The following is a 25,322-nucleotide window of genomic DNA, read 5'->3' as shown; positions in this document are numbered from 1 at the left end:
AAAACAAACTATCTCTGTCAAAGAGTGACTTGAAATGAGAGGAAAAAGATAAGAAAAGAAATAAAATAGAATAACACAGAAAGAAGGAAGGAAAGAGAGAGAAAAGAAGGAGAGAGAGAGAGAGAGGAAGGAAAGAGAGGGAAAAGGTTCCTGAAGGGGGAAGGAGTCGATGAGGATGAGGTGCTTTCTCCAAGTTCGTACTGTTTGCTCTTTCTCAATTTTACAAAACCCCCTTGAGATTATATCTTTTTGGGTCAACCGCCCTCGCTGTCCATGTACATTTTGCGGTTGCCAAAAACTACTCCTTTTTCACTGCGAAATTCCGAGTGTAGTCCAATCCTCTGTGTGCGACCACAGGCATGCAGAGATCCGTGCACCTGGGATATCATCCAAAATTTGGAGCGGGGACTTTTGAAAGCTTTATCTCGACCCTTATGAGCTTGCAAGCCGAGATCGCAGCTAGCGATCCACTCAAAGGTGCACAGTTACTGTCGGCATGCCACTCTACAACCTCTGCTTACTTGGAATGAGACAGCATTTTCTAGCACTTTGGATGCTTTAGCCGGCTTTGGGGAGGAACTTCACATTGAGGCACGAAAAACGCAGGTTAGACGAAATGCACGAGTTCTCGAGGAAAACGTAACAGAATGATCATTGCTCAAACGATCTTCAGTTTATAATGTCGGCTTTGAATATGTCCATGACAGGTCAAGCCATCATTCGCGTCTCGCCTCGCTTCTTTGCGTCGTATTCGTTGCGGCGACCAGTCATAGAGACGCCGAGAGGTCGTATCAAGGCAGACAGCCTTAAATGCAGAGTACTTCTCAAGGTCCGTAATAGGAATTGGCATTACAGACCTTCTGTTTCAATATATGTATCAGTAACGATGAAAGCAGACATTACGGCAAATATTTCGAAAAAATCAAAACATAGCTAGCCCGCTCGAAAGATGCGAAATGAACCTAGTAGAGGGATCAAATACCGCAGAAAATCCGAGGCTACATCTTAAGCTAATATGTCAAAATGGTATATAAGTTGACATGAAAATGTATCATATATTCTAACGATGTGATCAGGCGTAACGAAAACCCATTCACTCCTGTATGCTGATACGGTACCAGCACAGCAGTTATTCACCAAAGATACCCATCATCAGTTTACAGTGGAACCCGGACTGATCGCCGACTTTCTCCACCATTTTCACCCCAAAGTAGTCGACGTTGCACTCGAATGCACACCTTCATCTGTCAAAGTTCGGTCGTACTACAGCGAAACAAGCCGATTGGTGCATGCAGGCAAGCGCGATCCATAATATGCAGACAGGCAATATGGGTTGCTTATACCTTTTATAGATGAGAAAGTTATGCACACGGAATTCACTATTAATAGCTCAGCATTTCTAAGCTATGGTGTCAAAGGATCTGTACAAATAGCTTTCAATCTGAAGGAGTTTCGGGTGAGGAGAAAAGCGCATGGAACTGTATTGGAAAGACTCATCTTCAGACGGTTAAACTGTAGACGGTGCTCACGTACGCTGCAGAGTTACAAAGTCCACTGAAGGCATTTTTCGACGAACCAGGAAAGTATGTATCGTTTATTTCTGTTTTTACGAATGTGAATATATATCTGATGCCACTCTTTGCGAAAGACCGATTGTGTTCGCCGTACAGCAACCCGACGCTATACATGCAGACTTTGCAGTCATGACCCATCCTGACGATCCAGTGGAATCGCAATTATCAAACAATCTTAGTGGATATAGCTTTCGATCTGGGGTATCATAAAATAGTTATATATTATTCTACTAGTCCGTTGCTTTCCATACAGCTACTGCAATGACGATAGCTAATATTAAAATGACGCTGAAACCAATGGACATGATCCGATTGAGATATTGCCACCGTTCGGCCATTTTACCACCTCGCTCGCGTGATCGCCGTGGCCAAAATGCTCCAATCCACCACAGAGGCGGGCAGAGAAATCCAAATAAGAATATAACTGCACCGATGGACCAGAATCCATCCTGATCGTTGGGCGCAACCCACCACGGCGCCGGCGTCGTGTCGATTTCGGTCGGGTTGAACTGGTATCCTTTGGTGCCCTTGGCTGTAATGCCCTTGGCTTCTAAATCTTTAGCAAAATCGGCCCAGTGGGCTGTCAACGTCGCATCGTCCGTGATTGTCGTATTTCCATCTCTCAGCGTCGATCCTGAAACTTTGTTGTGTATTTGTTGCTGCTGTGATTGGCTCGGACCAGCTTCTGCAGAGGCTCTTCTGATTGATGCTTCTGAAAGTCTGTTGCGCAACACTGCGCTGTACGGCTCAAACTCGGTATCAATATATCGGTTAAACGACTGTTCTTCGTCGGCTGGCTGGATAACTACGGCGTTGGAAGGTAAAGGCGAGACGAGCGCGCCGTAAGGCTTGTCAAGATCGGGGGTGGTGGCTGTACTCGATCGAGGGAGCGGTGAAAAGGACGATGAACGGTCATTGGAAGATAACGGTGTTGACGATTCTTGGTGTCTAAAGAGATTCTCTGTAACCCGCAGAGACCAGTCTGAAGGAGGTGGTGATTGCATTAACTTCTAGCACTTTGGTATATGAAGAGAAGAAAAAAAAAAGTGAAGTTGAGACTCGTTTGCCACCACGAGAGCTGGGTACTGCCTGTGCAACATCAATTCTTTATTGAATCTTCTGCTTCATTTTTTCCCTCTCTTGGCGTCTCTGTGTGTCTCTCTCACTTTCTTGTAGTAATAGGGAATATTCCTTGTTCTCGCATTTACTCCAGATCTCTCCGTCTTTTTGTTCTTTACGATGCACTGCTGCATTTTCTAGTCTTGTTCTTACGATGGCTTCCTTTTGCCTTCTTTATAGAATCATTGTCTCCCAGCTCCGTATCCGGCGTGATCCGTAACTCTAAAGGTTTTGCAGGTCAGGGTCGCTTTGGTTCGTAAGCTCCTGATAATAACATACTAAACACATCCGGTTTATCCTCTTCCGCTACGCCTTGCACAACGTTGCGTTTAAGTAAAGTAGCAACTTGCTCTGCCATTTTAAGTTTCTAAAGTGTGATGAAATACAAATCAACGTTAGCAACATTATTTCGAGCTGATAAAAAGTCCACTCTCGGCCGAACGAAAAGTACCTCTTCTAGAACGTCGACGTTCTGCTCGTCCTTGTATTGCATAAATCGTGCATGTGTTTCCTTTCTAGCAGCTAAAGCAGTTTAAGAATGGGTATAAATCAAATATATTTGCATTCTAGAGACTCAGTACCTTGAATAGCTCGGTAATCGCCTGCACAGGAAATCAACAGAAACAGGTTAATGCCGGGATCGTGTTTTTACCTTTCTTACAAAAGGTACTTGGATTCCAGGTACCCGAACTTACCCCCAAATACCTCGCGTTGTGTCTTTAGAAGGTTGCGGTATGCGGAAAGCACTGCTTGCCGGGAAGGAGAAGGTGCAGCAGCAGACATTGCAAATGTGGTTTGTTAAAAATGAGGACCCAAGCGCCGGGTGAAGTTCCTGGCAGAACAAATGTTCTTTTGTTGCCAGCGGGAAAGTCCGGCCCGAATGACAAGTCACATCTTTCTGAGCATTCTCGCGTTACAAAAATCATACCCACCATGTATACGCAGGCATGGACACGTTTGCAAAATTCAGATGATCTTGGCTAGTTTAATCATGGTGGGGATATTCAAGGAAAATTGTAAAGGTACAGTAGCGAGATACAGTTCCATATTTTCAATGGCGCATACTAGCCATATACGCTTCAGTACGGACAGGATTGACTTCTATGTTATATGGAGAGGACCATATCTCACGCAGTAGCCCGCCATTTTCATTGCAAGTAATTTTCCCTGCCTGAGACGTGATAGTGTGATTGATTTCTTTGCGCTTAGAATGGTTGTAGTTCGGTCGACAGAGCAGAAAACGGATGGCGCACTTCGTTGGCCGATGGATATTTGTGGACTACCAAGCATTACCCGCATTAGATGCTGTTGGGTCGGATTATTCTCTGAAAATTACTATCCAATAGCAGCTAATGTGCGGCTTATATTTATTTTGTTTTTAGCTTCATGTCTCTTTGCGCGTACTTTAAAGTACGATAGATTGTTAATGTGCCTCGCGCATGTTGCTTTAGCCTTGGGCAGATGGATTATGTCCAATGAAAGACCTCAGGCTTGATCAACCGACACGATGATATCGTCTCTCTTTTCGCTCCGGGTTGTTTCCTGTATGGTCTCATCATGGTTAGCTTCCGCTTACCTTTCCCTGTATGGGCTTAATGTGCACCTGCGGTAGGCAGGCTCTGCCTTCGTCTGTATGATCCTTGAATCACAATCCAGGTGATACATCGTCCTCCAGAGCTGATCCGTAGTCATCCGGGGCTCTGATCCCTTGTCCTCAAGCACGGCAAGTTCCAAATGCTTGCTCACGACTGTCGTAGTCAGGTCCCCTACAGAGGTTTTGTTAGTCACATTGCGCATTTCTTTACTATTTACCAGGGTCTGTCCGGTCTTTTCCAGCGGCGATGTCAAGCCCCTAGCCCACAGCCCCTCACTCGGGTTGGGCCCGCGAGGCGCCAGAAGACTATCTGGCGTGGGAATATATAATGCTGGTTGTTGAAACACTGTCGCAAAAGGGATCCACCAGCGGCCAGATTGTGCAGCGTCCACCACTGAGAAAAGATGGAAGAAAACCCTGGCCAACAGCGCGTCAACAGGAGAAAAGCTCCGCCCAACGCGAAAAATCAGCGTCTGGGGAAGTGCGTCATGACTCTGGAAAACGGATACTGTCATATTAAGTGGCTGGTCTTCTATTACGCTACAGACTTTTCTCCATGCTTGCGCTGTCATTTCAAATGAATGCTACGAAAGACAAACATATCAAGTCGTGCAATCCGAAATGTGGTAAACATTTACTGCGGGCATCCCAAAAAACGGTTGGTCTCCTTGGAGCGGTGGCTGCTCGAGGTACTGCTCAAGGTACTAGAGTTCACAAGGCTCCTCCCATCAGTTACTTCGACCACTTAGTAAAACATTGTCTTTTCCTGCAAATGCACGCTGCTCTGATCTATGCAACATTTGTTTGAGGCATCTGCGGGTGCCACTTGTAACACCAAAAATGAAAACTCTACTCTCCATATGGGGCGCAATAATATAACCGAGCAATCCATGATGAGTGGTATTTTATCACAAGGGATGAGATATGTTCAACACTTCACTAGTAAGGTCAAAAATTTTCTAGGGTACAGATTATTATGGCAGGCATCCTCGTCACATGTTCGTGAGGTATGCCATTCTTGTACTACTCGAAAGGTATGGTTCGAAGCACGGCATGCGTCCACTACCCTTCTTGCTCTTCCTTAAACATGCCTCTACTCAGAGAATCACGTATTATATCTGTAGACCACAAGTCATCTAATAAGTCATCTAATCAGATACCGAAAAGGAGCGCTTCCTCGAGAGCACATTGCCTCATATTACTCTTCCACCCTTGTCCAAAATTGGAACACGACGGCCCTCATAGAAAATCTTCTACAGCAATTTGAGGTAGTCGACAAACAGGAGGATCGTCAAATCGTATATCAAGAAATGTTCGAGTACTTGGGTCGCCTTGGAAACGGTGGTGTCTCAGTGAGCTCGTCGGTGATGGATAAAGCAGCCAAACGTCAACGGAGCCTGAAGACAATTTCGACAGCGAAGTGATTGACGCCATTTTCGTGAAAGCTTTAAGAAAGGTAACTATTGGGTATAGAGGAGGCAAATAGCATATTAGACGGATTGATGACCGGATTTGTTCTTTTAGAATGCTGCTAGAGCATATAAGGAGGCAGCAGCGCTCTCGGTGATCCGCGACAAAAGGGCAGTCGTTGAAAACATGGACGAGCAAAACCACAGGAGCAAACGGCACTGCTCAGCATCAACTCATACTTACTAAAGGCCGAAACCAGCGGAAGTCAAAAAAGCGACAAGACTTCGACAGTGAGCGAGCTAAAAAAGCTGTCACCCACTTCAGTAATCCAACGCTTGGCAAGATACGAGTAAGTTGGAACGTAGCCATGAAACCTAGCCTCTCTAACACTCTCTAACACTTAACGAAAAGAGGTGACAGAAACATACTGGATTTAACAACAAAGGCAGTGAGCAAGCGTTTCCTAGTTGTCCTAAAGGATGCATGCGACTGCTAATTAAAATGGCGTACTCCGCTACACGACAGGAGTTGGAAGTCTTAGGGCGAATCGCCAAAGCAAAACAGCCCAAGGATATTAAGAAGATCAGAAGGGATTTGTTTACCCTCGAGGAAGATCCGCACCACACTATCGACTACATACGGTCGGCCCTCAATCAGATGTAAGTACGGTAATATAAGCTTTTGAGACAGACTGGCTTACGTGATTATGTCAGGATCCGTCTATGGGAGTCACGGCAGCTCGACGCTGTCCATAACGAGGATTGGTTTAGGATTAACTTCTACTCAAATATTCTGGACAGTATTTTTTTTTGATGGACCATAACTATGACATAAAGCGGTACATCGGTGAAAATACGTGATTTAGCGTTAAACATGTCACTAACAGCTGTATAGATCCGAATGCCGTTCGCTTATTGTAGAGGAATTGCGAGTGCGAGGTCAGCTCCCAGCTGATCAACCGAATATCAACGTCGACGCCATCATCCGATACAAGCATGGCCATACCGAAATATGCCATGCTGAAGACAAGCCGGAAGGAGCGGCTGCCAAGGACTTGACAACGGACACTGCCAAGTTGAGCAGACTTCGAGAGTCAGTATTGCAGCATTGGAGAGAGAAGCTTCCAGACCAGAGTCTGGTTAAACACCTGGAAGCTCTCGGCGTGCAAAGCGTCGGGACAGAGATACGGATCTCCGGAGGTCGCTACAGTGATAATGTCCAAATGCATTACGAGAAGACTCGAATTCGTGTGCCTGCAACTTTCGGATATTATGCTGAAGTGTCCAAATTGCTGCTGACGATGATCTCTTTGAAGGTAGCTACTTTAATTCTCAGCCTAATCGTATCTAACAATTGGATAGAGAGCCATAGACCCGAACCGACTGAAATTCGAGGCTATGGTGTATGCCACGGTCATGGAGTCAACAACGTATCTCTCGTCCTCGCCAGTCTTACTGCTGTGTCGCGCAGATTCGTTTGGTCCTGACGTTTCTGATACGTCCTCCCGCTCCTCCTCCTCCTCATCACCTCAGCCAGCCAAGTCCCAAGACAGGTGCCTAGATAACGACTCTAGGAATCGAGTGTATATACAAGCAGAAGCAGAAGCAGCAAAAGTCAAGTTCGAGGACGATATTCTCACAAGAAGCGAATGGGAGGAACTGATTCTTCTTTCTGCCGATGCTGACACTTCCAAGTAACAATGGAGTTGTGACTTTTATACAATAATTGCCAATTTTGTTTCTTGTTTTCGTCTTTCTTGCATATACATATCGGCTCTATGGAAATCTTGATAATGGTTAAAACAGCGAGAAGCACCATCCAGCACCTGCAAGGAAGAGCATGATCAATGAGTTGCTCGGGCCTTTTCTGCTTCTGCATAACCAGACCCGTCACCTCCCCACTTGGAAATATGTAAACTTCATGGTGAGAAGAGTATCCGAGCTGCACTCTGTTACGACACTTATCTAAGCACTTATGGGAATGAGAGACCAAACCTTTAAAATCGCTCAAGGTTAAGCTATCAGATGCTTCAATAATTCTGGTCATTGGTGTCTCTTTTTCCAAAAGCCTGTTCCGTTTGACTTTGCCCTTACTGGCTGACCAAAACTGCTCGATGGGGTTGAGCTCAGGTGGATACGATGGAAGATAAGTATGCCGATATTTCCGAGACTTAATGTACTTTTGAATATCCTCAGATTTGCGGATAGTGGCATTGTCCATTACCAGATAATGATCTTCATGTGTGGATACTTATCCATCTCGTCCATTGTAGCCTTCAGGAAACTCAGGTAATGTCCTGTCACAGTTCCTGTGCTTGCAAGACTAGTGCCGGCAGCTGTAGAAGTCTTAGACTGCATTTAATTAGACCTGAAGCAGAAATAGCACGCAAGATAGTGGTCGTCTTGGCTCGTGTTTTGGGGATTGTGGCCATGCAGGTGAGCCTTTCTTTGACCAGGCCATGTTGCGCTTCATACTAATATGGAAGGCAGACTCATGAAGAAAAACACGGTTTTTCCTAAAGTCCATGTCAGTATTATTCCATTTGCAGACCCAGTCAAGGCGCTCTTGGATCTTGTCCTCGCTGTTCCTGTCCACAGGTTGGAACCGAGCTTCTTTTAGTGCTAAGTTGCATTGCGTCCGCACGAATTCATGCTCGCCTCTTACGAGGCATATTGGACAAATACTGCTGCGTGTACGAGCTCACCGTTTCAATAGCGTACGTCTCCTCGTCCACAAGATAGTTCATGGGGTCAGGCCCGGCATATTCATCAACGACGTTGCCTTGCCGATCTTCATAGAAAAAGCTGAAACGCTTGCGTACTTTATCTAGTCCTCGGTCTGCCAATTTGTGCGACAAGACTATCTGGTTATGCGATATCTATCTTTGAGGACGCGAATTTGATTTTTGACAAAATGCGGCATAATTTTCACTGGGAGGCGACATCACTTTACGGAAAGAGTGTACTCCAGATACGACAAATACCTTCCCGCCTGTGGAGATTTTGATTCTCAAGAGCACACTTCCTCTGGCAATGTCCGCGCAAGTTAACCGTTTGGACATTGGTGCGCAGAGCCTTTGGGTTACATAAACCAAATACCAGTGCATCACGCATGCTACGGATCGAATCGGTTCAGTTTTCCTTATATATTAACGGAAAACGATCAACTTTAACTGTCCATCATCTCCGACATGCACTCTCCTAGCAATTTGGCGAGCAAACTGGGAACAAATCTTTGATAATACGCGATTTCAGCCCATAGTCGTTGCTACCAAAGCGATTGGGATGATACATAAGATCGTAGAAGAAGAGCAGCTAATGTGCTAATACACAGACTTTTTCAGCTTTTTTCATTGTGTCAATAGGTGTTGGCAAAATGCCATACCTGAATAAACACCTTAAAAAAACAAATACCTTCCCACCAGACTTTTCTTTTTTTTTTTAAAACTCTCTTATTGCTTAAATCTACTTCCCCACCAAGTTTGCTATATCTTCACTGCAAATAAACAAATGCCCAAAGACACCCATTCTTTTACTTTCATGCATGAAAACATTCGATAATGAGATTACAGTTTCCGCTTTTTTAACGTGTAGTTTAGTCAAACATGGTTAACTCTACTGGCCACCCATTTCCTTGGCGAGCTGTTCAGCACGCTTAATGACGTCGTTGATATCACCCTGCATGTAGAATGCGGATTCAGGCAAGTTATCGTGCTTGCCGTCCAAGATTTCCTTGAAAGAGCGGATGGTATCGGTGAGCTTGACGAGGCGACCTTCGTAGCCAGTGAAGACTTGGGCAACAGCGAAAGGCTGGGACAAGAAACGCTGGATCTTACGGGCACGTTCGACGACGAGCTTGTCTTCTTCAGACAATTCATCCATACCCAAAATGGCAATGATATCCTGCAAGGACTTGTAGTTCTGGAGGATTTGCTGGACACCAGTGGCGACAGCGTAGTGTTCCTCACCGACGATACGGGGATCCAAGATACGGGACTTGGAGTCAAGAGGATCGACAGCGGGGTAGATACCCAATTCGGCAATGGAACGGGACAAAACAGTGGTGGCGTCCAAGTGAGCGAAAGTGGTAGCGGGGGCAGGATCAGTCAAGTCATCAGCAGGGACGTAGACAGCCTGGACGGAGGTAATGGAACCGTTCTTGGTAGTGGTAATACGTTCTTGCATACCACCCATATCAGTGGACAAGGTAGGTTGGTAACCGACAGCAGAGGGGATACGACCCAAAAGGGCAGATACCTCAGAACCGGCCTGAGTGAAACGGAAAATGTTGTCAATGAAGAGCAACACATCCTGGCCTTCTTCGTCACGGAAGTATTCGGCAATGGTAAGACCGGTCAAAGCGACACGGGCACGGGCTCCTGGGGGTTCGTTCATCTGGCCGAAGACGAGAGCGCACTTGGAGTCGCCTTCCAACTTGATGACACCAGTGGCCATCATTTCGTGGTACAAATCGTTACCCTCACGAGTACGTTCACCGACACCACAGAAGATGGAGTAACCACCATGGGCCTTGGCAATGTTGTTGATAAGTTCCTGAATCAAGACAGTCTTACCTACACCGGCACCACCGAAAAGACCAATTTTACCGCCACGGGCATAGGGAGCCAGCAAGTCGACAACCTTGATACCGGTTTCCAAGATTTCGGGAGTGGGAGATTGGTCAACGAACTCGGGAGCATCGGCGTGGATGGGGCGGGAGGACTTGGCCTTGATGGGACCACGTTCGTCAATGGGTTCACCAATAACATTGATGATACGACCCAAGACTTCGCTGCCGACAGGGATGGTGATGGGAGCACCGGTGTCACGGACCTTTTGACCACGGACAAGACCTAACAAGCAGAAAAAATGTTACTACGTCGTTGTTGCCTAGCAACGCATCAAAACTAGTTGACGTACCCTCAGTACCGTCCATAGCAATGGTGCGGACAGTGTTCTCACCCAAGTGCTGAGCGACTTCGAGGACGAGACGACCACCAGCATGGTCCTCGACTTCCAAGGCATTCAAAATGGCGGGCAAGTTCTCCTGCTCGAACTGAACGTCGACGACGGCACCAATGACGGAACTACAAGCAAACAATATAAGTTGGGAGAAGCGTGTAGTTATAGCTGGTTGCAAACTAACCGAATTCTACCGACAGAGGCAGCCTCAGAAGCATAGCCGCGAGCTAAACAATGTCAAGCAGAGATGAGCATTGAGCGCGAAGACGAGTTATTTGGGCGTGCCTTACCCTTCAAAGCGGCCTGAGCACCGAGGGGCTGTGCAACAGCACGGGAGAGAAGGCGAGCATTGGCGCTCTTTGCACGAATGGCGTTGGTAGAGGCTCTTCCGAAAGCACGCGCAAAGTACATTGTGACGAAGCGAAGCAAAAGTAAAGCCCGGCGTGTGTGTATCCACGAGGGGGGGCAGCCGCCAAAAACAAAAAAAATCGTGGTCACAGAGGTGACGTTTACAAAACTCAGAAACATCGAGGTGGCATATCAGATTTCCAGGATCTTCACTGCAGTGTCCATCGTTATGGAATCGAACTACTGCTAAATTTTGTTTTAGTATTGGGAATTCTCACTAAATATGAATTTAGCTATCGAACAACTGCAAATAAGTACATGATTGCATACACCCTCAATTACCAGCTTAATGTGAAGGATAAACAGCGTCCTTATCAAGCAATTTGCACATGAAGGCTGCAATATTTACGGTGCCCATGAGATGACAATGAAGGAAACGCACTCAACTGTAGTCCATAAAGTTAATTCACAACGGTGAAAGACAGGCTACTTCATTCTCTTCCCTGTTAATTGCCTTTATTGCATATCTTAACGACATGGCTTGCAAATCGTGCAGGACGACGCGAATTCCTGCGAATGATTGATTTCCGTGGTTACGGAATTACCGATTATAACGTATGCATTATTTCTGTGAACACATAATTCGACATGACTCATAATCACAGACATCCAATTTCTTATTTTGACCCATGATTTTACAGAGCTTATTCCAAACGTTAGCATAGAAACCTTGTGATAAGGAGTAGCATGTATAATATAGCAGCTATGATAGCCTCAATTTGAAGTTATTGAATGTCCATCTACGTCGCTGCGGTATTGCTCTTGGTGACGACGATTCCAAAATTGGAAGATCTGCTCGCTCTGACCCCTATCCTTAAAAGCATGTCAGTTCAGTACGTACATATGGTCTCGTTGCTCCATGCATGTTCATGACAGATCGTAAATACGGAGCAGCCCTCTGACGAGCATGTTGACCGCGCTCAAATTCATCGAAAACCTTCTTGTATAAGCTGTTCTCACTGCCGAGCATGTTGTCCACTATCATAAGTTGTTAACTCCATTTAAGTAGGCCAATTGCAGTATACAGCATCCATGCTGCATAATTGATATGCTCAATGGCAAAAGTTGCTAGCACGAAGTCTATGGTGGTTAGAGAGTACGACTTTGCGAAACCATACTCGAAGTTTCTATCTATAGTCGTGTTCGTACAAGTTAGCTTCAAGATTCATTGCCCCACGTTAAGGAATAAGTAGTAAGAATGATAATCATACTGACCGTGTGTAAATTTGTCTGTGTTTCATAGGAAACCGTTCCTCTTTATTAATCGACAGCAATCAACATAAGAAAAAGCGGAAGGAGAGATACAGGAAACTGATCCAGCAAGGAGGCTTACATAAATGTTAAGATTCGAAAGGTATTATCTGATAGTCGTCTACTGGGTTTGTGTCTCCGGTAAACGGATCATAAGTGATCTTCAAAAATCGGACCTTGATAAAAAAATACTCTCTGTTAAGGCATAAAGATGCATGTAGATTGCATTAACTTGCATACTGGCATGAGCAGAATTTGACAGTTCAAAACAAGAAACCTTGTGATGATCGAGCCTGCGTCGTCCGATAAGCTTAATACAAAGAATGGCAAAACAAACAAACTGAAGCTGTGCAAGACGAAAGTCCATCTGTGACGTTGTTATGCCAGTGCTCTGCCGAATGCAATCAGAGGCACTAATAGCTTGCGGTCTGTAAATACCAGAGAAATCGTATCTGTAGATAGCGTCCAAATTTAAGGAATGATGGATATTCCGAACGGTGGCAGATACCGAAAGCGAACGACAAGGCACCAACTGTTGGGTTATGTTGGTGAGATTGGCTCGCCCCAAGCAGCGGCAAGCTTTCCAAAGCAGGAAAGACGACCGCGGTCGAACTCAGTCACAAATGGCCGACCCGAGCTTCCTTTGACACTTATTTTTTAAGGTTGACGCCCTCGCTTCGTCGTTCCTTCCCCTCTTTCTTCTTCCCTTCTCTGATACATCTCATATACACAGCTGTACAATGGCTCCTGCGCTCGAAACCGTGCCTGATCCCAACGCTCCTCTCAAGAAGAAGCCCATTTCATACAAGAACCTTGCCCTTGGTGCAAGTAAGTTGTCCGACACAGCTTGTAGTTCCGCCTTCCATGATCTCCTTACGATGTCGATAATATAGCTCTCAATCTGTTTGAAGTCTCCACGCTTGGCCAACCCTTCGAGGTCATCAAGACACAGCTTGCCGCCAACCGTGGACAGTCTTTGGCCGAAGCTCTCAAGGCAATTTATGCTCGCGGCGGCATTTTCGGTTTCTACCAAGGCTTGATTCCCTGGGCGTGGATCGAAGCCGGTACCAAGGGCGCCGTCCTCCTCTTCACCGCTTCAGAGTTTGAGTTTCGAGCGCGATCAGCAGGCGCTTCGCCCTTCCTGGTAACGTTCTATGCTTGTTTGTTTGATTGTTTTTATTTTACGCCATCAACTCATTTGTGCAACCGTTTCAGGCCGGTATTATCGGCGGTATGAGTGGCGGTATCGCGCAAGCGTACACAACAATGGGTTTCTGTACCTTTATGAAAACAGTTGAAGTTACGCGTCACAAGTCAGGTAAAGAGAATGATGATGGCTCAGTGAAAAATAAGGAGTGCTGACGAAAGGCGCTTTTTGCCACCCTCAGGGGCCAAGGAGTCTACATTTAAGATTGCAGCCGACATCCTCAAGCGCGAGGGTATTGCCGGCATCAACAAGGGTGTCAATGCTGTCGCAGTACGTCAATGCACGAACTGGGCATCTCGTTTCGGTATTACTCGCTTCGCGCAAGAGTCTATCATCAAGGCTCGATACGGAACTGACCCAGATGCAGCCAAGAAGGCTACCCCGATCGACAAGGCATTGGCGTCTATCGTCGGCGGTGCTTTATCATGCTGGAATCAGCCAATCGAAGTCATTCGCGTTGAAATGCAGAGTCAGGTTAAGGCCGCAGGACGTCCTGAAAAGATGACTATTGTTGAGGCTACAAAGTGGATCTACAAGAACAACGGTATCCACGGCTTCTACAGAGGTGTCATGCCCCGTATCGGTTTGGGTATGTGGCAGACTCTCTGTATGGTTGCACTAGGTAAATTTTCCTCTGCTGCTACGCGATTTCCCGTACTTTACCGATATTAACCCCCATGTCCGAATTTGTTCTAGGTGACTATTTTAGGCAACTGTTTGGCACCAACTAGATCCCTTTCTCCCTTACATACACGCACCAAAACCTATCCATCCAAGCACACGATACGAGCATAACTACAGTACTCTTTAGTCTTTTTTCTTTCCACTACTTCACACTATTCCGGCCCATCACTTGCTCTTCCATGTTTACTGCGTCCCTGCTAATGATCACAGCAAAGATCAAAATCAAAAAGAGATTAATAGATACCTATATTTGCAAGGAGCTACATAATGCAGCAATCCGTCATATCTTTCATTACTACTTTTTTGATCGTAGGCCAGTCGCTTCGACAGGCTGCAAACTCTAATAAATCTTCGGTCTTCATCAGACCATGGTATCGTTCAAGATCATGGATCACGTTCTTGATATCAGGCGCTGAAGAAATAATGTAAATGTTTGCTAACGATTTCAAGGCTGAAAAGTATGGAGTCACTGTCTTTTGCCGCAGAGACACGATAAAGTCATAGTAGGCATTCATGTCGCTTCGATGCGGTTAGCACCGATATCCCCTATTTGAATCTATCTTTTTTACATTGCTCACCTGATATAGCGGAATCCACCTTGTTCATTTACAGTTTGTGTTTTCAAATGTTTGGACAGAACTCTGTGTAGTTAAAAGACAGTTAGACTAGATTTTTTATAGGATCATTTTCAGCAATGAAGCGATACTTGCTCAAAGAAACGCCTTCCAATCTCGCCAAAAAACAAGTCCATTGTTGATTTCTCCGCTGCACCGTTGAGCATTGACGTGTTTGTGCGCAGGCACTCTATTGCGTCTCTGCAAGCCTATTGAAAGGGAAAAAGAAAAGATCAATAATCTTTATTACTGTGAACTCGGTCCTATGATCAAAAGTACCTTTGTAGGCTTCAGATCAGCAATCATGTCTCCTTCGGGATTGTAATCTTCAGGTTTCTGTTCGTTTTGTAAAATAAACTCGACTTGCGCCAGTAGCACCTACAATAAATTCAAAAATAAACATTACAGATACAAAGAATACGTTTTAATTCTTTCATTACCTGGATACCTCTGTCCATTCCTGTCGCAACACAGTCATCGAGAAGACGCTCGAAATGCTTCTTTTCCTTGTTTACTTCATTCATAAAATCATGCCTGTCGATGTATTTCGACTAGATACGACAGTGTAAGTATATGATAATGCATGATTCCCTAGTGCTTCGATACTTGCAATTTCCTCATCGTAATACAGCTGGACCATTTGTTGGATCACGTCGCCTACGTGCACCATCTCAAAGAACTCGGTTAGAGGTGGTACGTCGCCAGCGCTCTCCTCTATAGACTCGACGTTCGGCGTGTACGATTTTAGATGGTCGGCAGCTCTGTAGTTACAGTTCAAGTCAAAAGTAAAACTTATTTAGCAATGTTTTCACGACCATACCTTTCGAACGCTGGCTCAATGTGAGCAGATCCCAATGTTTTCAGTAACTGCACGAATATACGTTCATATGTCTTTTGACTGATATATCGTTAGTCGATGTTTCTAAGTATATGGATACATTTAAAGCTTACACGTCATTTCGTATTCTCCCTGGGAACTGGATTTTTATAAACTGCTCTACTCGATGTTCAGAATCCTTGTTTACGTGGATCAATTGCAGCACTGTCTCTAAGCTCAGCAGATCCTGTAGTTTATCCAGTTCATGCATAGCAAATCCGAGTTCCACGCTTTTGACGTCAGGAGATTTGAGTGACTGACGTGAGGACTGTCGAGAGTCCAAAGAACCGACCGGTGACTTTGGTGAATTCACAGCGGGGTTGCCAGACGCATTCACTTCTTTTGTCACGATCTTTGGTGTACTAGGTGGTGTCGTCTGCGGGGAATCCGATGCATTGTTGGCGGACTCACTAGTATCGGCACTTTTAACAGTATTAGATCTTTGAAATGGGGATGCAATGGTTGTTGCAGCTGTTGACACTAGATCGACAGGTAAAGCAATAACTTTCTTGAATGCCATCAAATAGTTCCTAGAGAACTGATCAGCTCATTTATGCAATCTTAAAAATTCTCGAAGCAGTTTACCGTTTAAATGTCTCTCTTGATTGGTTAGTTAATCGTGCCGATGCATCTTCGTCCCGGGTGCCGGTATGACTATTCTATCCAGAGATTTACGTATTGTTAGCAATGCCTATATATCTAGCAATAGATCTTCATAAATATCCCACCCATTCATCAATCAATTGCTCGCATGTTTTCTTGACGTATGAGTTCTCCTCATAAAGGTAGTCATCCAGGTAAGGTATAAATAATTTGTACAATAGGTTGTATCCTCGCTCCTTATCAATCGCTTGCGCAAAATCGTCCGCTGTTAAGGTTTGGATCAGATTCAGCACAGCTTCGAGAACGACTGTCATTGTATGAAGATACAGCCGTGTATCTTTAGCCATTGCAATGCCAAATAAATTGTGAATGTAATCCGCCACCTGATGACAAGAAAAATTAATATATTTTGCGTTGCTCGCTGGTCAGGTTTTGTATATCTTTCAACATACTACATCCTCCAGCACGCGATCAACGAACACATAGTATACATCCACTTTTGCGGGGAAAGTTTCTGAGATAACGACTGCCTGTTGTTTCAACTCATCCGTAACGACTCCCATGAATTTTTTAAACGGTTCCAAATCACTCGGTGACGAACTTGATAAATGTTAGCAGCGGCCAAGAGCAATTATCTTTTCATTCACCTACTTGTAATTATCTTCTGGTTTGAAGGGGTTATCAAAAAATATGGGGTGCTTTTGTATAAAAGTTTGTATACACATTGATCCTCCGTTGAGCGCAATCAATGCATGCGCATAAGTCTAGAAGAAACCAGGACCAAATTATTAGCATACACCCTCTCATTACACGCAGAGCGGCCAAACCTGCCTTCATATCCTCCATATTATGTACATTATATGCGACCTCAAATTCATGCAACGAGGCACTTTCGAAATATTGACACAACGAATCCACAGCTTCGTTAATCTAACAATCTATCTCTTGAGCAAACAGTCTATATTGATAGATATAAATTGGTATTCACCTGTTTCCAATCATCAACTACGTGGCAAGCCCCAAAACCGACGAGTATGTTGAGCATCTTTGCGCACTCCAGCGGTCGGTTCCCATAATCATCGAGAACTTTGGATTCCTTATGCTTCTGACGTAAATCAGTGTAATATGGGAGTAATTGTATGTAAAGTTGCTTGAATCTCTCCCGGGCCTGCCCAGTCGACTTGGCTCTAGCTCTTGCGTTATAAGGGTCTGTGTGTAAACCGGGTATCAACGCATTGAGCGGCTTATTGTTAATCAAAATGCTTTGCTCCATATCCACTAAAGATGATGACTGTTTATAGTTGCTGCTTCCTTCTTTAAAAACCATTAGCCTTTTATTGTATATTGTAGGCCCTCCAGTTATTCTAGCAACGCACCAAGAATAGCTGCCAGCATGCCAGTGTCATGCTTGAGCATACGTCGCAGTTTGTCCTCCCAAATTTCGTCATCGTAAGCTAGTACTTTGAATCTTCGTGAAGCTTGAGCTACGGTGGCCAGTGATGGCACAGGTAGTTGTTGAAATATGCGTATGAGGACGTCTGGAGGAAGTACACGCGGTCGCGGCTTTGCAGGCGTGGGCTCTAGAGGTGCTGGTATCGTAGTCGTCGGTATGGACTGATCGGGAGCATCGAAGAGGCTCATGTCCCCAAAGTTCACCAGAAAGGTATGGAGAGGAGGGAGAGAGAGTGAGTAAACTTTCTGTCTTGACCACCGAAACTGTGCAGCAAAGTTGCATGTCGTAACTCAGCGCTTAAGGAGGGTCCGCTTCCCATCAAGCGTCGACTGACACATACCTAACAGTTATAAATACTGATGAATCGAATGAGCTTTCATATTAATTGCTGCTCATCGTATTGAGCAGAGTATATGTGTATATCATATCTGCTGTCCATTTATCGTGTTTTATTGTGCAGAAAATTTCGCTATGAAGAGCATGACGATGCTACGTATGCGATTGCAATATGTTGAAGTAAAGAAATCAAAGCTATAACATGAGGTTAGTCATGCTTCTATGTGGTTTGCTTGCAAATAATTCATCTGGATACCTTCAGTAGTTTTGCTCAGACTCTTTTGCGGCAGTAAAAAGATGTTGATGGTAACACACAAAGTAACACGAAGAATGTAAAATGTAGTTTGACTTACCGCGCATTTCCAACCTTAATTCTACCGGAAGAAACATTCATTAGGCATTGGTTGACATAGGTCTTGTTGCATATCAACCGTAGAAAATCGCTTCAGAGTACGATATCAATCCGCACATCAACTCCTGTTAACGACTTGCCCTATTCATGCTGATAATTGTTTATCAAAACCAAAAAAAAAAAAAAAAAAAAAAAAAAAAACAACTATTCAGTCGAGGTTAATACCACTACAACAGTATTTGCCTCCAAGTAGATGATATTGTATGCAACGTAACATACGAAAATATGTCTGTGTGAGCGGCTTTCTACTAGGCCATCGTGCTTATGTGCGCCAATAGCCATTAGTGAACTGTGCCTGAGAGTCTCCAAAGAAAGATGCCTGAATTGGGGATGCGCTGGACTGGGTCTAAAATGCAGTGTACGCTGCATTAAGTCGGCTCACTTTGCATGGGAGGGACCCTATCGCCAACTGCAAGAGTCATGACGAGGCTTGATTCTTCATACCACTACCAGCCGCTCGCCATGGGTAAGCGACGGACAAAGCAGTGACTTTACAGCGATATTTACCTTTGATCGTCCGAAGCTGCTACAGATGTGGAGCACAACGACATCGTACAAGAGCAGGATCTCGAAGCAAGACGGAAGCTTGAACGTAAACTCGTTCTCAAGCTCGACTTGATGCTTCTTCCGTTTTTGAGCTTTATGTATCTGTTTTCATCACTGGACAGATCAAGCCTGGGTTTGTTTCCAGTGTTATCGCTGGTTTTACAATAGAGTTTATTCAGCTTTCCTCACGCCGAATGAATTCTTAGGTAACGCTGTGCTCGACAATTTCGAAGAGGATGTTGGCATTACTCCTGACCAGTTCAATACCTGTATTACGATATTTTACGCAAGTCTAAACCTTTTTTTTATCTGTCAGCGGTGGTGGTCCATTTTATAATCTTTGCTTTTTCTCTTATGTAGGCTGGATTCCTAACGTTTCAGATACCAAGCAACATATTATTGAAAAGATTCTCAGCCAGAAGATGGTATTATCTGCAATCACAGGCACCTTTCAGTTAAAGTTATCTCACATCAACGGCTACAGGCTTCCGTTCTTGATGGTAGCATGGGGAACAATGGCATGTCTGCATGCAACAACAAAAAGCTATACGCAGCTACTTTTACTACGTTTCTTCCTGGGTGTATTTGAAGCTGGCTTCTTCCCAGGCAAGTAATATTGTCAGTATGATGGACTGTAAACCGAAAACTGAACCAAATGGTCATATCAGGTGTCATTTTCTTTTTGACGCTGTTCTACAAAAAGAACGAAATGGCTACCCGCATTGCATTATTCTGGGGCTCAACTGTCGCTGCTCATGCTTACGGTATGTATATCTTGCTCCTCTGAACATTGATGACTTGATATACCAGCTAGAAATATTTGCTTAGCTGGTGTTCTCGCCTATGGCATTTTGCGGCTACGTGGCCATTACGGTATGACCGGATGGCAGGTAAAGAGTTTCTATCTTCATACGCACCTTAAACTTCCTTGTAACAATAACATTCCCAAAATCACCTAGTGGCTATTCTTGATTGAGGGAATACCAACAGTCGTAGTGGCAATTATCGCATGGCAAGTAGAAAGAATAATAGCATAAATATCTCCAACAAATGACTGATGACTGTATATACAGGTTTTATCTACCCGCCTCTCCAGATACCTGGAGTAGACTCACACCAGAGGAGAGAGCATTGGCTATAGCACGGCTTCAAGAGGATGGCACAATAAGTCACCATGTAACGCTTGCGGATATCAATGCTTCTAATCGCAAGCAAGTTTACAAGGCTCTAACCGATTGGAAAGTCTGGGTCTGGATGTTGATGTTTTTCAGCGGGAGCGTGGCTAATACCAGCATATCCAAGTAAGATGCGAGGTGAACCATTTGAAAGAAGAATTGCTATTAACCACTATTTGTTCAGCTTTTTACCTCTCATCGTGAAAGGCATGGGATTTGACGACAAGCTCTCAGCAAACCTCATGTCAGGTATGCACCCGGATTACGCGCTGAGCCATGTGGCAGACGCAATCTGATACATACTTTACGACAGCTCCACCTTATCTCTGCGCCGTCGTCGTTGTAAGTACATGGCAAAGTTATCACACTTCTCTAATTATTTGTAACAGCATTGAACTACAGATGATTGTGCTTGCGCACTCTTCGGACAAGAGGAATGAGCGCACTTTTCATGCTATTGCCAGTGCATCCATTTGCATCGTAGGATATGTACTCTTGATGATACTGACATCTCGCGAGGCACTTTACGCAGCTGTTTGCATTGCAGTGTCTGGCATCTTTGTCGTTAACCCAGTCGTCAACGCTTGGCTTATGAGTAACATTGCACCAGAAATGAAAAGAAGCATTGCTGCGGCCATGGCTGTCTCAGCAAACAACGCATCAGGCAAGAGTCTGCGTCCTGTATACAGCTTCACAGATATTTATTGTTGGCTTTCACAAACAGGTCTGCTAGGTAGCAACATCTATCGCCGATCGGATGCTCCCAGATATTGCAAGTATTTTGCGTGCTTGGATATTTCGTGCTATGCTAACGAGTATACTAGTGTTTGGGCATATGATTGCGCTGATATTCTTGATAATATTTATATTGCTAGCGCTGTTCCAGCGATTTGCGCTTTTGCGAGCAAATCGGATCAAGGCAAATCTAATCAAAGAAGCTGAAGCTGAAGATGACGGTTTGGAGGAGGCAGCACAGGTGGTCCAAGATGCTGATGAAGGCCGTGTAGGTGACGAGGCTCTCGAGTTCCAGTACCGAGTGTAAACTTTGAGAAACAAATATGTCTTATGTATTCGAGTATATCTTAAAGAATCATATAAAATTTATGCATACATATCAACTTTGAGCTAAGACAATAGAGCGGACGAATCCGTTTCTTTCTTAAATTTGACGGTATGCGATATAATAACAATGCTTACAATGATATTTAGGGGAATCGTGATACATTTAACAATATCTTCATCCGAAATAGTGCTGAAGAGGATATAGCTCAGTGACGATTAATAGGGTTTGTTGTTCTTCATGGCTTCCAGTTTGCGTTCAAGAGCCTTGATTTTCATCTCGGTCCTGTATATATGTTAGTATTTCAATTGGATAAAATCTTGCTGCATCATTCGATACCTTGTTTTCGATGATCTGTAGCCCTTTTTGATGAGCAAAGGATCGATTTTACGCAGTGAATCGTTCTTTCTGGCATCCGTCTGTTCAGGGGTCTGCGGCGTCTGAGCCAGATTAGCAGCGTGATCTGAAGCAAGTTTGCCCTTCTTGCTTACCACTGATGCAAAAGATACATATAGCGGCCGTCCATCAAGCACCCGTCCATGCAGATCCTTCATGGCCGTCAATGCATTCTGATAGAGGGAAAGGGAATGTGAATGGAAGGGCCGATATCTCCAAGGGTTACAAACAAGGGGTTACCTCTTGTGTATCGAATTCAACGAAACAGTAATCTCTGGGCTTGCCCTTCTTGGGGCCTTTTGTGTGGAATAGATAGTCGAAGCAAGTGATTTTGCCATATTTCCTGCAAAGCGATACGAGGCGATATCTGATTGAGAAATGGTTAGCAACACCTGTTCAGTGCAAAGGCCCCTTCTTTCGAGATGACTTGCTCGTCGATGGTTTCTGCGAGGTTACCAATATGCAATCGCTTGTCCACGTCGAGTCAGTCGAATGCCACAGCGGCAAGCGCATTTCAGGAGGTGTACCTTGGAAGAGATTGTTGATTGTCCCACACTCGCAATTCGAGGCGAATTCATGGTTCCCAAGACAACTCCAAAGCCAGTTGCTCGTTGGTCGGGAATTGTTGCAGGAAAACCTTGTTCCCTGACCCCCACCCCCAACTTGGGGAGCAGACTATGATCCCAATTGCCGGGAACTTGGATACGTTTCTCTTGTGTTTCGAGCCTTAGGAACGATTCTTTGATCCAGCAACAATCTGTACCTGCAATGTAAGAATTCTGCTCTTGATTGTTTGGAAATAGAATGTCTTAAAGAATGCATTCAATCCGAATACGATAATCTTCAATATACTGAAATATGAAATTTTAAATCTGTTCTAAGCTGCTCTTTACTTGAGAAGTGGATCAATTAGCGTAATCAGATTAGAAGCAGCATTAAAAGCAAGTCAGCCCAAAATTTGGCGATTTGGCGCGGTTTCTTCAACTTCCACCTTCACCATAATCACCAATAATGGAGCCCACGACTATGGAGAAAATGAAAATGGGTGCCCTCATGGGCGGCACCGTTGGTCTTTGTGTGGGGTTCGTATTCGGTAGTATCAACCTCATAAGGTAAGAGAGCTAGTGCAAAAGACGCCACGATCGTGAGCATCGTCTCACTTGCAGTCTTTAGATTTGGCAGTGGCTCCAAGGGACCCATTTCTATGCTTAGCCAATACATGCTCGGCTCTGCAGCGTCCTTTGGATTCTTCATGTGTAGGTTACCCTTCTGTTGTACGTTTAGGAGCATTTGTTGAGTCTCACCTGTATGCGTCATAGCTATTGGATCCGTTATCCGCTCTGAAGGCAGAGTTCCTATGGGCGCTGTCCCGGTCAACTGGAGTCAGAAATCTCCTCCCATCCATATTGTAAAGTCCCGTAACAATGAATCTCAATCCTCATCATTATAAAGCTGGTTTATTTCGTATACAATAACGATCCTAATTTACAGTCAAGGTGTTTTGTTGAACAACTCTAAAGCGTCGTCTTGGACGTTAAACGCGGATGCCTGCCATCTTTCCAACGAAAAATCGGTGGATTACTTTCATTTTTATTAAAATATGAGCATTTTGAGCCTATGACGATTACTTGTTGCTTACCTGGAGAAACATGTTTAAGTCTTGGAAAAATGTCGCCGCGCTTGCAGCGGGATGAGGAACTTGCGCAATGGATATGTGGTGAGCAATATCTTAGTCTCTTAAATAAAAGCTACTAATGATTAGTTACAATCATCCTTCGATCAACTGCTTCTTCGAAATCTTTGCATCATTGCGAATGTGAGCTATTATTGATTTTGGAAGTCCAAATGTCTTAACTTAGACAGCGATACTTCGTTCATGGTGCCGTGCACGCAGCTCTTAGGACTTTATCTGTTCAGTCTGCCAAAGTCCAAAAGCATTTCTGATACAATGCAGAATTCAATACCTGTAGAAGATATCTAAATTACTAAATACATGACATGAATAGGCACAACGCTACACACTTTGAAAATACATTTCCACAGCATCGTTTTTATTACAAATGTGTTTCTGTTTCTGCTCATGGGCACGGTCGTGCTTTTACTTATTCGACAGTCTTTCTCGCAAATTGCATCATCGCGGCCGCCGTGCGCTCTTGCATCGCAATCATCGTTCTTATCATCTTCCATATATCTTGCTGCATAGAATTCCATTCATCCTGGAAATTTTGTATCATGTCATCCAGTTTGGAATATAACCTTTGGTCGACTTGATATTCTGGCACGCGAGCATTCTGCAATTTTGGTACTTCGACCTGGGTCTCCTCGGCCGCTGGCGCTAGCTTCAGCTTCCCGGATCGTAAATCCACCATTAATTTGCGCAACGGGGAATCCGCCAATAGGTTGTGTATAGTTTTGAGCAACATAGGTGATGCATCTTGGGTCTTTTCCATTTTCTGGAGCACGTTCTCCAATGTCGCAAACGATTCTCGCATAAGACCCCGTGTATCCTGCACTAAATTCCAAATGTCACGGTTATGTGTGGCTAACTGCTGCTGTTCATGATGTTGCTTATGCATTGCAAGAAGGAGATCGTTTTGTTGCACTCTGCACTCCAGCAATAGCTCCTAACATAACAAATTGAGAAACGCATCAATTTGTACTTTAAGCCTTGTGATCACCTTCAGGTCTCGAAGTTGTTCAGAGTTACGAGCTTCATTTTCATCACTGATTCTTTGCCGCTTCCGAGGTACAGCTTCTTGCGATATGAATGGCTGTTCATGGAACGTGGTATACTTTGACAACTGTTAAAATCCTTATAAAGCAACAGTCAAGCAACATTATTCTGTGTTTTCTACCAAATGATATCCTGCCAATGTGTCCATCCTCGTTCTGTTATAATTTGCTTGTATTGATTGATACTGGGGATGGTTGCCACCAGAGAGATAATCATGGTATGCGTGCATCAGGGTCACAAAGCGTTTCTCTGCATTTTCTCCTGAAAGAAAGAGCTTGATTCCTCGGTAGTCTTTTGTGTGATGGTCAACAGTTGTTGCAATATTCTCCCATGCTCTAGCTACTTCATGATCCGAGTTAAGTTTGAACGGGTTTATTTGGACAACCTTCCTCAGCAGATGCTGATCCTGAAGTATGCAAGTCATGTGTTCGTCAAGATAAGCCAGTTCTTCACCATCAGCGTTGGTTGCACCAAGCGACTCGGGACTCTCAGCTGCTCTTGACATCGACCAGGACCTCACGGCCACAGGTTTGGATGTCTCCAGCGGTGCGCTTGTCTCGCAATGACGAGCAGCACAATCCTGATTTACTGACCCACTGTCAGCGTTTCCCGACGTCCTTGACGTGGGAATTTGCTCGTTTGCAGACTCGTAAGCGCCCACTGGATGCTCCGCAGCAGTGGTTTCGCCCCTTTTGTCGCTATAGCCAGCTGGAGCATACCAAGTAAACTTACTTGGCCAGTGATCAGGGAGCACCGACGACGATGCCAGATCTGACTTATCAAATGACTTCGCAGTGAAATTGTCCATTCTGTGTGGGAGAAAAAGTAAAAGAGAAGCGTAGCGTCGATTTTTGGGTCTCGATCCTCCTTTTTCAGTTCCACAGTCCGCAACAACGTCAACAATGCAA

At 44.6% G+C, this 25,322-nt stretch overlaps 12 protein-coding genes across 12 annotated transcripts; 5 read left to right on the top strand and 7 right to left on the bottom strand.

Annotated features, from left to right (window-relative positions):
* Nucleotides 1–434: 434 nt before the first annotated feature.
* Nucleotides 435–1,784, top strand: VTP01DRAFT_1268 (uncharacterized protein; the record flags this gene model as incomplete). Its single annotated transcript, XM_069379599.1, has 8 exons — nt 435–477; nt 563–606; nt 674–829; nt 897–1,026; nt 1,077–1,295; nt 1,353–1,456; nt 1,519–1,583; nt 1,649–1,784. The coding sequence occupies 8 exons, from the start codon at nt 435–437 to the stop codon at nt 1,782–1,784; spliced, it is 897 nt and encodes a 298-aa protein (XP_069238676.1).
* A 20-nt stretch (nt 1,785–1,804) lies between these two features.
* Nucleotides 1,805–2,578, bottom strand: VTP01DRAFT_1267 (uncharacterized protein; the record flags this gene model as incomplete). Its single annotated transcript, XM_069379598.1, has 1 exon — nt 1,805–2,578. The coding sequence occupies one exon, from the start codon at nt 2,576–2,578 to the stop codon at nt 1,805–1,807; it is 774 nt and encodes a 257-aa protein (XP_069238675.1).
* Nucleotides 2,579–2,931: 353 nt separating this feature from the next.
* On the bottom strand, nt 2,932–3,476 carry VTP01DRAFT_1266 (uncharacterized protein; the record flags this gene model as incomplete). Its single annotated transcript, XM_069379597.1, has 4 exons — nt 2,932–3,060; nt 3,145–3,215; nt 3,275–3,295; nt 3,389–3,476. 4 exons carry the CDS (start codon nt 3,474–3,476, stop codon nt 2,932–2,934), a joined length of 309 nt encoding a protein of 102 aa, XP_069238674.1.
* A 2,722-nt stretch (nt 3,477–6,198) lies between these two features.
* Nucleotides 6,199–7,394, top strand: VTP01DRAFT_1265 (uncharacterized protein; the record flags this gene model as incomplete). Its single annotated transcript, XM_069379596.1, has 3 exons — nt 6,199–6,356; nt 6,592–7,012; nt 7,059–7,394. The coding sequence occupies 3 exons, from the start codon at nt 6,199–6,201 to the stop codon at nt 7,392–7,394; spliced, it is 915 nt and encodes a 304-aa protein (XP_069238673.1).
* Nucleotides 7,395–7,916: 522 nt separating this feature from the next.
* On the bottom strand, nt 7,917–8,758 carry VTP01DRAFT_1264 (uncharacterized protein; the record flags this gene model as incomplete). Its single annotated transcript, XM_069379595.1, has 4 exons — nt 7,917–8,048; nt 8,131–8,318; nt 8,362–8,560; nt 8,681–8,758. The coding sequence occupies 4 exons, from the start codon at nt 8,756–8,758 to the stop codon at nt 7,917–7,919; spliced, it is 597 nt and encodes a 198-aa protein (XP_069238672.1).
* Nucleotides 8,759–9,311: 553 nt separating this feature from the next.
* VTP01DRAFT_1263 (uncharacterized protein) lies at nt 9,312–11,069 on the bottom strand (the record flags this gene model as incomplete). Its single annotated transcript, XM_069379594.1, has 4 exons — nt 9,312–10,549; nt 10,617–10,783; nt 10,843–10,885; nt 10,949–11,069. 4 exons carry the CDS (start codon nt 11,067–11,069, stop codon nt 9,312–9,314), a joined length of 1,569 nt encoding a protein of 522 aa, XP_069238671.1.
* A 1,988-nt stretch (nt 11,070–13,057) lies between these two features.
* On the top strand, nt 13,058–14,255 carry VTP01DRAFT_1262 (uncharacterized protein; the record flags this gene model as incomplete). The annotated part of the gene is made up of 5 exons (XM_069379593.1): nt 13,058–13,145; nt 13,211–13,461; nt 13,533–13,635; nt 13,706–14,146; nt 14,221–14,255. 5 exons carry the CDS (start codon nt 13,058–13,060, stop codon nt 14,253–14,255), a joined length of 918 nt encoding a protein of 305 aa, XP_069238670.1.
* A 213-nt stretch (nt 14,256–14,468) lies between these two features.
* On the bottom strand, nt 14,469–17,943 carry VTP01DRAFT_1261 (uncharacterized protein; the record flags this gene model as incomplete). Its single annotated transcript, XM_069379592.1, has 15 exons — nt 14,469–14,727; nt 14,787–14,849; nt 14,919–15,031; nt 15,102–15,200; nt 15,263–15,373; nt 15,433–15,583; nt 15,643–15,720; nt 15,774–16,229; nt 16,285–16,358; nt 16,428–16,685; nt 16,755–16,902; nt 16,954–17,066; nt 17,134–17,232; nt 17,291–17,616; nt 17,679–17,943. 15 exons carry the CDS (start codon nt 17,941–17,943, stop codon nt 14,469–14,471), a joined length of 2,613 nt encoding a protein of 870 aa, XP_069238669.1.
* Nucleotides 17,944–18,890: 947 nt separating this feature from the next.
* Nucleotides 18,891–21,266, top strand: VTP01DRAFT_1260 (uncharacterized protein; the record flags this gene model as incomplete). The annotated part of the gene is made up of 14 exons (XM_069379591.1): nt 18,891–18,969; nt 19,027–19,182; nt 19,256–19,335; nt 19,410–19,474; nt 19,534–19,655; nt 19,718–19,813; nt 19,878–19,939; nt 20,009–20,061; nt 20,123–20,350; nt 20,409–20,473; nt 20,538–20,566; nt 20,627–20,888; nt 20,949–20,996; nt 21,049–21,266. 14 exons carry the CDS (start codon nt 18,891–18,893, stop codon nt 21,264–21,266), a joined length of 1,563 nt encoding a protein of 520 aa, XP_069238668.1.
* A 236-nt stretch (nt 21,267–21,502) lies between these two features.
* Nucleotides 21,503–22,258, bottom strand: VTP01DRAFT_1259 (uncharacterized protein; the record flags this gene model as incomplete). The annotated part of the gene is made up of 6 exons (XM_069379589.1): nt 21,503–21,569; nt 21,624–21,724; nt 21,776–21,853; nt 21,921–22,047; nt 22,112–22,149; nt 22,208–22,258. The coding sequence occupies 6 exons, from the start codon at nt 22,256–22,258 to the stop codon at nt 21,503–21,505; spliced, it is 462 nt and encodes a 153-aa protein (XP_069238667.1).
* Nucleotides 22,259–22,691: 433 nt separating this feature from the next.
* Nucleotides 22,692–23,130, top strand: VTP01DRAFT_1258 (uncharacterized protein; the record flags this gene model as incomplete). Its single annotated transcript, XM_069379588.1, has 3 exons — nt 22,692–22,792; nt 22,854–22,936; nt 23,000–23,130. 3 exons carry the CDS (start codon nt 22,692–22,694, stop codon nt 23,128–23,130), a joined length of 315 nt encoding a protein of 104 aa, XP_069238666.1.
* A 652-nt stretch (nt 23,131–23,782) lies between these two features.
* VTP01DRAFT_1257 (uncharacterized protein) lies at nt 23,783–25,222 on the bottom strand (the record flags this gene model as incomplete). Its single annotated transcript, XM_069379587.1, has 3 exons — nt 23,783–24,304; nt 24,359–24,472; nt 24,536–25,222. The coding sequence occupies 3 exons, from the start codon at nt 25,220–25,222 to the stop codon at nt 23,783–23,785; spliced, it is 1,323 nt and encodes a 440-aa protein (XP_069238665.1).
* Nucleotides 25,223–25,322: the final 100 nt, after the last annotated feature.

Source organism: Rhizomucor pusillus (genome assembly GCF_041956525.1).
Source record: "Rhizomucor pusillus strain CBS 183.67 unplaced genomic scaffold VTP01scaffold_10, whole genome shotgun sequence".
In the NCBI taxonomy this organism is placed as follows: Eukaryota; Fungi; Mucoromycota; class Mucoromycetes; order Mucorales; family Lichtheimiaceae; genus Rhizomucor; species Rhizomucor pusillus.
This window is presented reverse-complemented; position numbering and strand designations above follow the sequence as displayed.